This window comes from Podarcis erhardii (genome assembly GCF_964252035.2).
Source record: "Podarcis erhardii genome assembly, chromosome: 7".
NCBI classification, from domain to species: Eukaryota; Metazoa; Chordata; class Lepidosauria; order Squamata; family Lacertidae; genus Podarcis; species Podarcis erhardii.
The window spans coordinates 61,847,845-61,861,294 of NC_138511.1; the positions used below are offsets into that span (position 1 = coordinate 61,847,845).

A 13,450-nucleotide genomic window follows, 5' to 3' on the forward strand; every position below is an offset into this window, starting at 1 on the left:
CTTTCCTTCATTGCTATTTTTTAAACAGAAGCTGGATGATCACCTGCCAAAGGTTCTTTAGCTGTGATTCTGGCATTGCAGGGGGTTGGACTAGAGGACCTTTGGTGTGCCATCCTTCCAACCTGACGCTCTATGATTCTGTGTTCCAGTCTGGTACCCAGACAACGAGAGTTGATATCCCCACCAGGCAAAAAAGGCAATTGATGATTTGCATGCTGAGATGGAAGCAAAACTGCAGGGTGGAGACAGGGGTGTGTGTGTGTGTGTGTGTGTGCACACGCACCCAGTGTTTTCTTAACTGGAGCAGCAGCTGCACCTGAACAGCACAGCTCAGAGTAGCACCGTCCAACAGTTGGGCTTTCCCTTGCCTCCGCCCCAGCTGTGATTTCCAGAAGGGGATGCTGTGCTGCCACTGCTGAGAGAGACAGCTGGTACCCACCCCGCTCGTTTAAGGCTGCATCGTCAGATCCTGGCAAGCATCTTTCTACAACAGCAGAAGCAGGGAAAGGCTGCGAGAGACAGGTGGATGCATGCAGGAGGCAGCGGGGAGCAGCTCTTCGCCAGTGGCAGCAGGGAGAAGCGGGGAGGTGAGTAGCTACTAACAGCCGGCTCTGTGGGGGGGGGGGAGGCATTTGTTCTTACTGAAGGCGGGAGATGTTCTCTTTGGGAACAATATGGTTGTTGTCTAGGAAGGGTGCGCAGCCTTCTGGTCTCCTGGGCTGTATTCAAGCGGCTGCAATTTACTCTCGGCTGTGATACTCTCTTAAGTTCCACAAAGGGCCAGCCTGGGTTTTAATTCAACCCCACTCCTAGCAACGAATGGACTAAAGGGACTGGGTGGGGAATGGTGTGTGTGCATACACAGAACTTGTCTTTTTCCTACAGGTCCTAAGGAATTCTGGGGTATGCGCTCCAGAGGGCTGTTGGTCATCAGTTCTGCAGATGTCCCCCTCCCAGTTTTATGGAGGAGTGCATTATAACCCACTCCCAGGAAGAGTTCTGACTTTTTTTTTCTGTGACTGATCCTGGTGATCTTATGCCTTTTGCAGCAGCCTGCCCGTCCATGCCCCATAACATGCTCCCCGCCACTTGGCTCAGTGATAGGGAACATGTGGCCCTCCAAGTGTTGTTAGACGACAGCTCCCATGGCCATGGGCTATGCTGGCTGGTGCTGATGGGAGCTATAATCTAACAACATCTTTAATTTTGCTCCACAACTGGAAAAGCTTGCATCTGCTGTGGTTTTGCATGCTGGGTGGCTGTTTTAGGCGCAGCAGCAGAGTGAGTTAAAAACAAACATGGCAACCCAACTGGAAGTGACTATCTCTGGGAAAAAACCACCCCCCCTGAAGTGTGTGTACTTTTTACTCCAAGTGTTTCCCTGCCAACAGTGTAAAAATATGCATCAGTGTTTCATGTTTAGAATATTTAGAATCCTTTTTCAAACAGAGACTCCTAGAAGCTTGAAATAAATAACTCATCATGCAAATTAAGGCAGTGGTCCTCCTATGCAGGTTTACTTGGGAATCGGCTCAGTGGGTATTATCTCTGAGTAACAAGGCATAGGTTTGGGTTGCATGTGTTTCTGCCATAAATTAATACCCCAAAATCCTCTACACAATATTTTGTTTATCGTCTTACAATCACCAGTCAGGTTTGCTAACATCTTTACTGCTCTTTGTTACAGTACCTTTGGTAACAGTTTGATCCATATGCATTGACAAGTATAAATCTCTTTAGGTGGGTTTTGATAGCTTTTTTTCTTCTGTGTGGTTTTTAATGAGTAAATGCTGCTTTATATACTTTTTATATTTAATTCTCTGGATGTATTCTTGTTGTGTTCTAATATTGGGAGCCACATTGAGATAAAATTTTCTATTTTTAAACAGTGGGTAAAAATGATTTAAATATATAAATAATGATAATTTCCATGTTGTCAAGTGTTTCACCTGCTGGTTTCTATAGCTGTTATTAAAGGCAGAAGAGCATGTCAGTCCTTCCCGCCGCTGAACTGGCAACCGTAGCCAAAGTCCAGCCAAAGTCCATTGCGACTAGCTACCCAGCTAGATTTATGTAGGAATTCCATGTTTGGAGCTTCCAACAAATTTTTCTGTCCTCAGAAATAATGGTGTGTGTGTGTGGTTTGGATTGGGGCCTCTGTGCAAAAGGAAGAGGTCAGGTCCTGCCCCCTGTGCTAATTCCCCACATTAAAGCAGTCCATGGAACACAGGAAGACATGAAGCTGTCCAATTTAGTGGGAAGCATACAGCCCAATTCTTCATGTTTGTACTTTGGAGCAAGCCTAGTAAGCTCAGTGAAGTTTATTCTTAGTAAGGATACATAGGATTGTTGCCTTACAGTGCAGTCCTTTACATTTTCATTCGGAAGCAAGACTCATTCAGTTCAATGGGATTCTTTCCTAAGTCAGTGTGTATTGGGCTGCAACCTCTGAACTGACAGTTTTAGGTAGCTTGGGATGAACTGAGCTGATGGACCATCCATACTGGACTGTGGTTTTGTTCTGTTTTGCTTTTGAATTAGTTTACACTGGGCCATCTGCACATCTTCTCATAGTGGGATTTTGTGTACAACTGCTCCTATTCCATCATAAGCACTAATCATTATGAATGCACAATAAAAATCATGTTTGGATACCCAGTGTCACTGGTGGACTGTCCTCCTGCAGTTGTTCAACAGTTGGTCTATTGAAAAATTTGACAGAACATTTGGAGAATGTTCTCCTAAGTCCACCTTCTCCAACCTAGTGCCCTCAAAATCTTCTGAGACTCCAGCTGGAAGTCAAACAACATCTGGAGAGCTGCAGGTCCCCATCCTGGATCAAGGTTGTATCAAGACAAGCAGGGTTTCCCACACCTTGCAATCTGCTAGCGGGGGAATATTTATCAGTCAGTCACTACTTGAAGGGCCATTCCGTCCACGTTCTGTTTAAATAACTGCAAGAAGGGAGACCAGGAGAGGGGCTCAAAGTGGTTAGCACCATCAGTAGTGAACAGCACCTGGGCAACTGACTAAGCAGGCACACACAACGGATCACCTGGTTATACTCTTACTCCCCACTATGGTGAGACATACCATGTTTCTATTTAAATTATAGTAATTATTTCTAATTGAATCTATAAATTAGCCTCTTCAGTTTTATGCAACTCTCTTTTTGTAGTGGGGGTGTGTGTGAATGCACTTCCTTTTTTTTATTTTGGCCGCATCTGTGACCACTCTACTGCTGCACTGTATGCAGTACCTTTGCCCTTCATAATGTTGCTTTATGCAGCTTTAACCAGATAATGAATCCGTTGAAACTCATATGATTAACTGGTGGAGATTTCCTAATTGACTGGGAGCATGCTTGGCTACTGATAGATCTTGTGCCATACCTCTTTCTGCTAGCATTGCCAGCTTATCAAGGGGAGTGGGTAAACTTGTGGAAGGTGAGGATGCAAAGCAGCAACTGTTCATGTTCATAGAATTGTAGAGTTGGAAGGGACCCCAAGGGCCATCCAGTCCACCCCATGTAATGCAGGAATCTTTTGCCCAATATGAGGCTCAAACTCACGACCCTGAGATTAAGAGTTTCGTGTTTTACTGGCTGAGTTGTGATATGCTTCCTCCAGGGTCAGAGGCAGCTTGCCTCTGAATTACCACTTGCTGGGGTTTAGCAGCTGGAGAGAACTATTGTGCTCATATCCTGTTGGCGGGCTTCCTTCCCAAGGGCATCTGGTGGCCTGCTGTCAGAAGCAGGATTTGGACCACATACGCCTTTGGTTTGTTCCACCAAGGCTGCTCATATGCTGTTATGTCCAGGAAATAGCTGGTTTGGCTGATTTTCTCAATTGAACAGCAGCCAGAGCCATTCCCAGGTACTTAAAAGATTTGAGACCTATGTCCATAGGCAGAATTTGCAGAAAATTTGAATATGCTCATTTGTATTGTGGGTGCGAATTTAGAATCTAAATATCACAAAAGGCAAGCCAACTGACTTTCCAAATTAATTCTTCTTCGGTTATTTTGCACTCTACCCCCAAACCAGTTACTTTTCTATTCATTTGCCCCAATTAATTTCCCAACAGATCCTGTTATAAATAAATTTTTTTTCCATTGCCCCATTTTGTGCCCCCAAATCATCTCTAGATAAGGTGATCTTAAATTTATTTTACCAAATTAATATTCTATGCAATAATTCAGATCACCGCTGCCCATTCACCACTCCAACACACACACACACACACACACACACACACTCGGAACACTTGGGGCACATAGGAAAAGATTTGGAGCCTGTGCCCCATATGACCACCCCTAACAGCACCCAGACAGGAGCTGGAGAGTTGGGAGTTAGCAGGTGAAGCTTTACATGGCATTTTCATCTGCTAACCTTAGGAGATCAGGCTGTTGTTAAAAGCACAAAAAAGCAGGGGCCGTTCAAGAAGTTGGCAAGCTTTCTTTTCATTCCATTCCTATGAGGTGCAGCCAGATCCCACACAGGTGTGTCTGTAGGTAATATTCACTGTATTCAGTATGGTCTGAGTTCTATGGAAGTGTGCAGCCTAATCATAAGTATGAATATTCAGAAGTAAATCACATTGAGCTCAACGGAGATTGTTTCTTAGTAAACCTGTTTAGGATGACAACTTTGGCTAGGCACAATCCAGCCAAAAGAACTCTTAGGGCCCAGTGATTTCAGTGGGAGAGAGTTAAGCATGTGTTTCACTTGTGGAAATCAGTGGAACTTGAATTCAGGCAAATTTAAAGACATTCTTTATTTTTGCAAAGCTTTTCCAATTACACATTGATTTGGGGTGGAGAGTAAAACCCTAATAACTAAATCCCCCAGTACTAAAATTTAGCCATGGCGCTTTCATAAAAAAGTACTTGTATGAGCACATGCCTATCCAAACTGCCAGTTCTCCACAACCAGTTTGCACAGATCAGGAAGCAAGACCGGTCATTCCAGTTCTCATCCAAACAAACTGGGTCCAGAAGACCTCTTCTTTGAAATGAATCACTGAAGGTCACACAGCTGAAATTCCTGTGGGTAGACAGTTGCAGAGTAGAAATCCATTCCTACTCCACTAACAAAGCTGTATCCACAACCTTGTTTTGCAGGGGTGGGGAACCAGTGACCCATAAGCCAATGTGGCCCCCGGGGGTGGCCTCTATCTAGCCTGCATTGCCTCCTCCTTGTGCTGCCTGTCACCCTGTGCAGGTTTTAGGCTTGAAAAAAGTATTCTACTGGATCCATTAGGAGGATTTTTTTCCCAAAAATACTACGGAACATGGAGGTGTTTGCAGAAGCATCACAGCTGGGGAGGAAAAGATTAGGCCAGGGGTCAGCAAACTTTTTTCAGTCCACTGTCCCTCAGACCTTGTGGGGAGCTGGACTAAATTTTGAAAAAAAATATGAATGAATTCCTATGCCCCACAAATAACCCAGAGATGCATTTTGAATCAAAGCACACATTCTACTCATGTAAAAACACACTGATACTCGGACTGTCCGTGGGCCGGATTTAGAAGGCAATTGGGCTGGATCCAGCCCCCGGGCCTTAGTTTGCCTACTCATGGGTTAGGATATAGAGAGAGAGAGAGAGAGAGCGCGCGCGCGCGTGTGTGTGAGCGCTTTTGTGTGTGTGTGTGTGTGAGAGAGAGAGAGAGAGAGAGAGAGAGAGAGAGAGAGAGAGAGTGTTGTGTGTGGTGGCCATGCCCACTTTGGCCCCACCGACCACTTGCATGTGTTGTGGGAGTTGAATTCCGGTGTAGAATATTAATTTTGGGAAATAAATTTTAGATCGCCTTATCTAGAGATGAATTGGGGGCAGAAAATGGGGCAACTCCAGAGGTCTTGTTAACAGGGAATGCAACCCTCAGGCTGAAAAATGTTCCTCACCCCTGTTGCTGGGTTGAGGTGAGGAGAAGGTCCAAGAAACTTTTAACAAAGGATCAGACAGCCAGGAGTTAACAGGCTACCTTCAGCCGCCAGAAGCTCTCTTCCAATTAGCTTTAATAAGACAGCAGCAGCTCCCTTTGGGGAAATGTGGCTTGGACTAATTGGCGGCAAACTTAAATGATTTGCCCAAATGCTGGGAATGTAAAACCGATAATGGAACAGGGGTGGTGTATGCATGTAGAGTGCACAAGGCCAAGAATGAGGAATGCAGGGAGGGCTCCCGGGGCACCACCTTTGCATCTTTTTACATCATTTAGTTGCTTGACCAGTAGAAATCCAACAGGTGAAGCAACCCACTTTCCACAGCTCCTCCTGTCAGCCAACAAGGAAGCACATGGAACTGACACTTTCTGGTGGTTAACACAACAAAATAGAAAGAAAGGAGAGGTGTGCTGGAAACTTTATCCTCCCTGGTCCTTGGCATGTGGGGATGCATTGTGTTCTTTTAGCACTCTGCATATTCTCTGGGGCACTGCTGCATGTAATCCAGGTGTTGAGTGGTAGAGCTCTGGAACCGAAAAACCCCATGGCCAAGGCTGAGTAATGGTGAGCTCTGGCTTAGCATAAACATTGTGTAAAGGTAAAGGGATCCCTGACTGTTAGGTCCAGTTGCGGACAACTCTGGGGTTGCGGCACTCATCTCGATTTACTGGCCGAGGGAGCCAGTGTACAGCTTCCAGGTCATGTGGCCAGCATGACTAAGCTGCTTCTGGTGAACCAGAGCAGTGCATGGAAATGCCGTTTACCTTCCCGCCAGAACACTACCTATTAATCTACTTGCACTTTGACATGCTTTCGAACTGCTAGATTGGCAGGAGCAAGGACCGAGCAACGGGAGCTCACCCCGTTGCAGGGATTTGAACTGCCAACCTTCTGATCGGCAAGCCCTAGGCTCTGTGGTTTGGACCACAGTGCCAACCTTCCTTGGTTAATCTGGGGTTTCATCCACATTATTGCTTGAAATAACCATGTTACAATAGCTGCCGGTGTGGTATCTGAATCACTCTTTCACGTGTCCATCCAGGAGATTAATCCAGCTACTCTGGATTAACACTAGTGAGGATTTGGGTGGGTACACTTATCACTAGAAATATCAAGTTTCAGTGACCAGGGTGGGGGAGCAGTTTTTGTCACCCACCCACTTTGAGGCTTCAGGAAAGGGAAGGTTAGAACAGACTGTGTTGCAATTAAAATTATCTGCATAAACACACTGGGAATCGTTTTTATAGTATTACTCCAGATCAATAACTAGAACAGGGGTGATGGAAGGGATTATGCATAAATGCTTCTTGTTTTTTTCACTTCTCAGACAAGGAGGCATTTTAAGCGAACCTTCAAGGCTATGCTAAACAAGCAATTAGCCTGGCACTGTATTACATCACTCAGTGTACTGAGACAGTGTCTTGTCTAGAGTGGCTGATTTCATTAGCACCACGACAGGGCCTTGTATTATCTGAGAGAGTTTATACAGTTTATACAGCCCACAGCGCAACAGCACTCTTTGGTGCCCTGCTGCTTAATTTCAGAATGAAAACTTTAGCATAGCTGTTCATTTATTTCAGAGCTTTTATACCCCAATTTTCCTTCAGATCTGAGCACAAGGTTGTTTGCAATATGCACCATAAATTATGAACAGTGATATAAAATAAAACAGAAGAAAACCATGCATCCATTATTTTAAAAAACAGCAGCACTAAGCCTAAGCTCCAATCGGCATCGACTTCATCCTGCTCAAAACACCTGAACAAATAAATATATTTTCGCCCATCACGTAAATATAACTGCTGTTTTCCATGAATATGTGCATTTTAATGCACATTTTACTCCATTATATGTATTTTTATACATATTAATTAGCTAATGAACTGCATTTCAAAGTCTGGAGGCAAGTGAATTCCAAGGGATGGCTGTGTTTCAGGAAGAGTGAATAGGTAGGTTTACCTGTAAATGTTAACAATACCAAATTTCTCCCCCATCCCTAATGTAGGGGGACCAAAAAAAAGAAAGAAGAAAAGCAGACTGAACACCAATATTTTATCTTTCATAGTAGTGCACAAGAGAACATGAATTTAGCGACATAAATAGAAAAAGGGCCTCTTGGGGGTCCTGAACATAGGAAGCTGTCTGATACTGTCAGACCATCCAACCATCTAGCCTGGTGGTGTTTACATGGGCTGAAAGTAACTCTTTGGGAATTTAAAGCTGGAATAATTCTTCTTTTAGCATTATTCCACAAGATCCTGAGTTGACCACCTTCATCCAAGTCTGGGCTTTCTTACTGAACTATAAGATGATTTTAATTCTTGTTTCTTTTGTTGCCAAAGGCAATAGGTTTCCATCATGCTGTAGCAAAATAATAGTAATAATAATTGACGATGAAGGGCTAGAGGGAGTAAAAGCAACAGTGCTAGAGGCTAATGACTTAATTGGAAATCATTTAGGAAACTGCAAGAAAGGTTGAAAGCAAACCAGAACACAGATGAAGTCAGTAATTCTGGTTTAGGGGTGTGCAAGACTTGTTTTAGACTGGAAATTATCTTAATCTAATGGATTATTTTGCCAGATGTCTGGAAACAATCTGGACTGAAGCCAAGGTTCAGGGATACTAGCATGGGCTGAAGCCATGGGTCTGCATCAGTGTACCAGGACTGGACAAATGGAGGTGGGGAGAAAAGGGACACAGCTTTGGGTGAAGAAGATGATACTCTGTAGCATCTTCCTCAGCCAGTGGCCCTCCAGACATTTTGTGCAATGACTCCCATCAGCCCCAGCCAGTACAGCCAAGCCGAAAGCATCTGGAGGCACCAGGTGGCAGAAGGCCGTAGTAATTCATGCTGGAAATGGTTTGAATTTTGAACACACAGTCTCTGCCCTAGAAACGGATGTCTTGCAATGCAGCAAAAAAAAAAAAGGGGGGGGGGTCTGACCTATTCATTTTGTTTTAGATGTTTTTATACCACCCTTCAATCATATTCTCAGGGAGGGATGGCGAAATAAGAAAAAAGAAAACAATTAAAATGCCAGTACAACTCAACCCAAGGCCACAGAAATATAAAACAGCCAGTTTTCAGATTAAAATTGTGTCTGAAAAGCTTGGAAGGGAAGGTCTTTGGAGGCTGAAAAGACATGATGGTAGGAACCAGGTGGTCACCTCTGGGGAGAGCAATGCACACCTGGGGTGCCACCAACAAGAAGGCTGCCCTCTGGTAGCCTCCTGCTTCATGTCAGATGGTGGGGCACCTGCAAGGATGCCCTCCACTGACGATCTCCATGGCTAGGCAGGAGCAGAAGAAGACACACTCTTTCAAGTTCCTTGGTCCTCAGGATTTAAATACAGTGGTACCTCGGGTTACATACGCTTCAGGTTACAGACTCCACTAACCCAGAAATAGTACCTCGGGTTAAGAACTTTGCTTCAGGATGAAAACAGAAATCGTGCTCTGATGGCGCAGCAGCAGCAGGAGGCCCCATTAGCTAAAGTGGTGCTTCAGGTTAAGAACAGTTTCAGGTTAAGAACGGACCTCCGGAACGAATTAAGTTCTTAACCTGAGGTACCACTGTATCTAAAACAGCACTTTGGACTGAGCCTGGAAAAAGAATGGGATCTTGCGTAGCTCACAGGGCACAGGTATAATGTGAACATAAGTACCTGGTCCCAGTTAAGTACTCCGGTAGTCACATTCTGTGCTAACTGCAGTTTCTGAGCAGACTTCAAAGGCAGGCTCACATAGAGTGCATCAAAACAGCCTAAACTGGAGGTTACTGGAACATGGATAACTGAGGCCAGGCTATCTCTGTTGAGATAGGGGTACATCCAACTTTTAAAAGAATATCTGCTTGTTTTTGGCCTTCTCAAACCTTAGGGCACTTTCAGAGGGCTGATGGCCAAAACTCTACTATCCTTCACTGAAATCCTGTATTTGTGGAACCTCTAAGCAGAGGCCAAAGCAAGGAAAAGCATGGGCAGTCTCAACATTATGCACATGTCTGCTGAAGCCTTGGTGGGTCTGAATATACTGATGAGGCATGGAATTTCTCTGCATTTGAAAACCGATGCCTTGCTATCTGATTTCCCCCATGCTGACCTCACTAATTTCCCCCATTTCTAAAACACAGACACTCTTTTTGCCCCATAGGGACACCCCTCCCTCCTTGAGAGCTTCTCTTTTGTTTGTGGTAAGCACAATCTTCTCCAGGGTTTGCTGCCAGCCTTTTGGAGTTCTCCCGAAGGGAAGATTAAGTTTTGTTGTTGATGAGGCTGCAGTGCCCTAATGAAACCCAAGCACTTGCTTTGCAGAGATCAGCTTCTGCTTTGCAAGAAAGAGCAAAGTATGACTAAGAAGCCATCAAGTAAGGGCCCAGCAACTGATCTCTCTGGGTGAGGGGACGCTGCTTGATCCCTCCAACAGCTTTCCCCAGGGCAGGTGAAGGGTATTGAGGTTAGACATGGATGACCCTGTCAATTTTTGTTTGTCTCAGTTTCTCATTTTTCTAACCAGTTCTCCACATTTCCCCATCAGTTTACATATTTTAAAGTCCATTTTAATGCAAATTTCTCCGCATATTTACATTTTGTATGCAATTTTGCCTAATATAGACACTTCCTCAAAGCTTTTTTGAACATGTTACTTGGCATTGCAAAATTCAGAGAAGTGAAGTGTGAATTTCAAAGGCTGGCTGTGTTTGGTTTGTGAATTGTTTCATAAAGTGTGAATTAAGTAGGTTTTCCTTTAAATTGAAACTGCATTGATTCCCCCACCCCTCATTCCTCATAAGAGGGCTGTTGGAGATCACTGCCCAGGTAGAGGGGTTGTTAGTTAGGGTTAAGCTGTTTCTGGTTATGTTAATTTCACATGTGTTTATTCATAACTACATTCCATACTTGTTTCTGCATTTATCTGCATTAATCTCCATGTGAAAATTGTATTTAAATGCCTATTTTGTTACAAAATAGGTATTTAAATATAAACACATACTTTGCGATCCCCAGCATCTCCACCAAAAAAAAATTAATAATAAAATAAACACATACTTTGGGATAAAGCATAAACAAGACAGAATGGATTTATAAACTGGCACATGTAAAATTGACAGAGTACATATTTCATCTCAGTGTGTGCATTTCTAAACATACTTAATCTTAAAGTATACATTTTCATAAAAATGAATGTTGACTTTTTAAAAAATTGAGGACTATATTGTAAAATTTTGGAGATGTGCAAAATCCAAATGATAATTGCATTTCTATCTGTTTTTAGTCTGGGACTTGTGAATTAGATCAGTTCTCTTAAGAATATTGAACATATGTATATATTGTTGATACTACTGTATTATAGCTGCCATCCCAGGATTCTAGCTGCTAAGCAGAGGTCACTTCCAAGCTGGTGAACAGGTGGACTGGACCAGTGAGTGGTTAAAGAGCTCAGTCTGTAACCAGCAGAGGTGGTTTTAGGGCAGCGTGACCCAAGCAGAGAGGGTGCCCAGTAAGCATGTGGCTGGTTATGGGAAGGAGCAATGAGGGCTCTGACAGGGCCGTCTTTAGCATACCGTGTGTGCCACTGGGGTGCAAAGATCCGCCCAGTGCCCCCAAATTTAGTTTAGCCACCCCAAATTGGGGGGGGGGGAATATTTGAAGCTACGGAGTAACAGAGCGATGGAGGAGGGGGCGGGGACTTTCGCTCCATTGCTTTTCATTGCCGCCGATTGAGAGGGACCGGTATACAGTAGTTACACATTTGGCGCCCACCGGAATTTGGCACCCAGGTGCCCTGCACCTCTTGCACCCCCGAGTAAAGACGGCCCTGGTCCTAGAGCTCTCCCACCTCCTTCCCAAAGGGGGAAAACCAACCAAGGAGGCAACCCACCACCCCCAAAATAGCCCATCAAGGACTGAGTATGCTCTGAGGCCTGTGAACATCATCAGACACAGGACGTTGAGTGTCAGTTGGAAAAGAAAAAGGGGAAATAGAGATTGAAGAGAGGAGAGTTAGTGTTTGAGACCCTAACTAACAGTTTATAGTATTCTGGGGTGAAGGAATTGTGGATTTGAACAGCAGCCCTTCTATTGGGCCCTAGCAGTTAGGGGATGAGGATACACAGCAACATTTCATTATAGTCCCACGGGTAAACAGGTATTATGAAAAAGCCCGAAGTCTTCAGTACACTCTTCTCTCTCCCTGCTGAAAATGTCTACCCCCTCAGGACATTGGGGAATGCAAAGTGATACAATAGTCACATGTTTGAGCAGAGTACCTTGCAAACAAATAACCAGGCATGCGACACACCTGCCAGGCACAAAGGCAACTCAAGGGCTTCCAAGCAGCTCCCCTGCGACTCAACAAGCACCACATTCTCCCTCGGTTCCACTGAGATATGTTTGTGCAGCTCCTTGGGTCTGATTACATATTGATCCTGGTGGCAGCTTCCATTAAGCCCAGTTCCCCCGGTGCTTGGCCTTGCTTCATAACCCTGATGATGGAAAATACAATGGCTTCCCAAAAAGCATCCTTCGAACTGAAGTTTGGCCAAAAGCGCCCAGAATTCATCACTAGAGGCCTTGTAGAACTGCATTTCCCAAGGTTCCTGGGAAAAGGGAGTGGCTGGGAATCTACTTTAAGATGTGTAGCTCATGCTCTCAGTAGTACACCAATGAGTCATGCCAGTTCCTGCCTAGGCTCTTGTTCTCACACCCTTTTTTCTCTCTTCTCAGTTGAAAATTAGCATATAAGGGCATGGCTGGGGGGGGGGAGGGGAGAGAGAGAGCAGGGACCACACTTTTTTGTTGTTGCTTAAATTACTCTGTAAAGGACTATGTACACAATGCTGCTAATAGTCAATAACTGTTCTAGTTTTAATAAAAAATACCCCAAGGAAGCCCATTTTTCCATTGGTCAAGACACCTCTGTCAAACCTCTACTTTTTGAAACCCTTTTCTTATGCTTACTTGAACAACCCTTTAAATGCAAACTGAATCAAATCCCTACCTCTGATTTGTGGTGCGCCTTGAGCCTAGAGGGAGAAAGCAAGTGAGTGGATGGCAGAAGTTGTGGGAGGAAGAGGAGGGGAGCACAGTGGTGCCATCAGGGCCTTGCGGGCAGAAGCTTGTTTCGCCCTTGTAATTGATCCTTCAGTGCGGCAACACCTACTCTTTGGAACTCTCTGCCCCTTGATAGTAGGCAGATGCCTTGGCTATATTGTTTTCAGCACCTGCTAAAAACGGTTTTGTTTCAGCAAGCCTAGCCAGGCATGTAATTTTAACATGCCATTTTAACATGTAATTTTATTATGTATAATGGATTGCTGATTTCATTTGATTCCACTATCCAAATACAATCTTAGCAGCGTGGATTACTGGGAAGCAGTAATGATATTGCCCTGATGACGTATGAATAGGTCCTCGGTGGAATGATTTAATGTGACAATTGTAGTGGATCTGCCTCTAACTGGTCCTCTTTTCTTTTCCCTCCTGCTCCCTTGAAAAATTGGGAT

At 44.4% G+C, this 13,450-nt stretch overlaps 1 protein-coding gene across 2 annotated transcripts in view; it reads left to right on the forward strand.

Moving 5' to 3' along the window:
* The first annotated feature begins 269 nt into the window (after window positions 1-269).
* RIMS3 (regulating synaptic membrane exocytosis 3) overlaps window positions 270-13,450 on the forward strand; it is a 63,199-nt gene continuing 50,018 nt past the window's right edge. For both annotated transcript variants that reach the window (XM_081870426.1, XM_081870428.1), the window contains exon 1: window positions 270-587. In XM_081870426.1, the coding sequence (XP_081726552.1) occupies window positions 531-587 (57 nt within the window). In that variant the 5' untranslated portion in view covers window positions 270-530. The remainder of the gene's footprint in view (window positions 588-13,450) is intronic.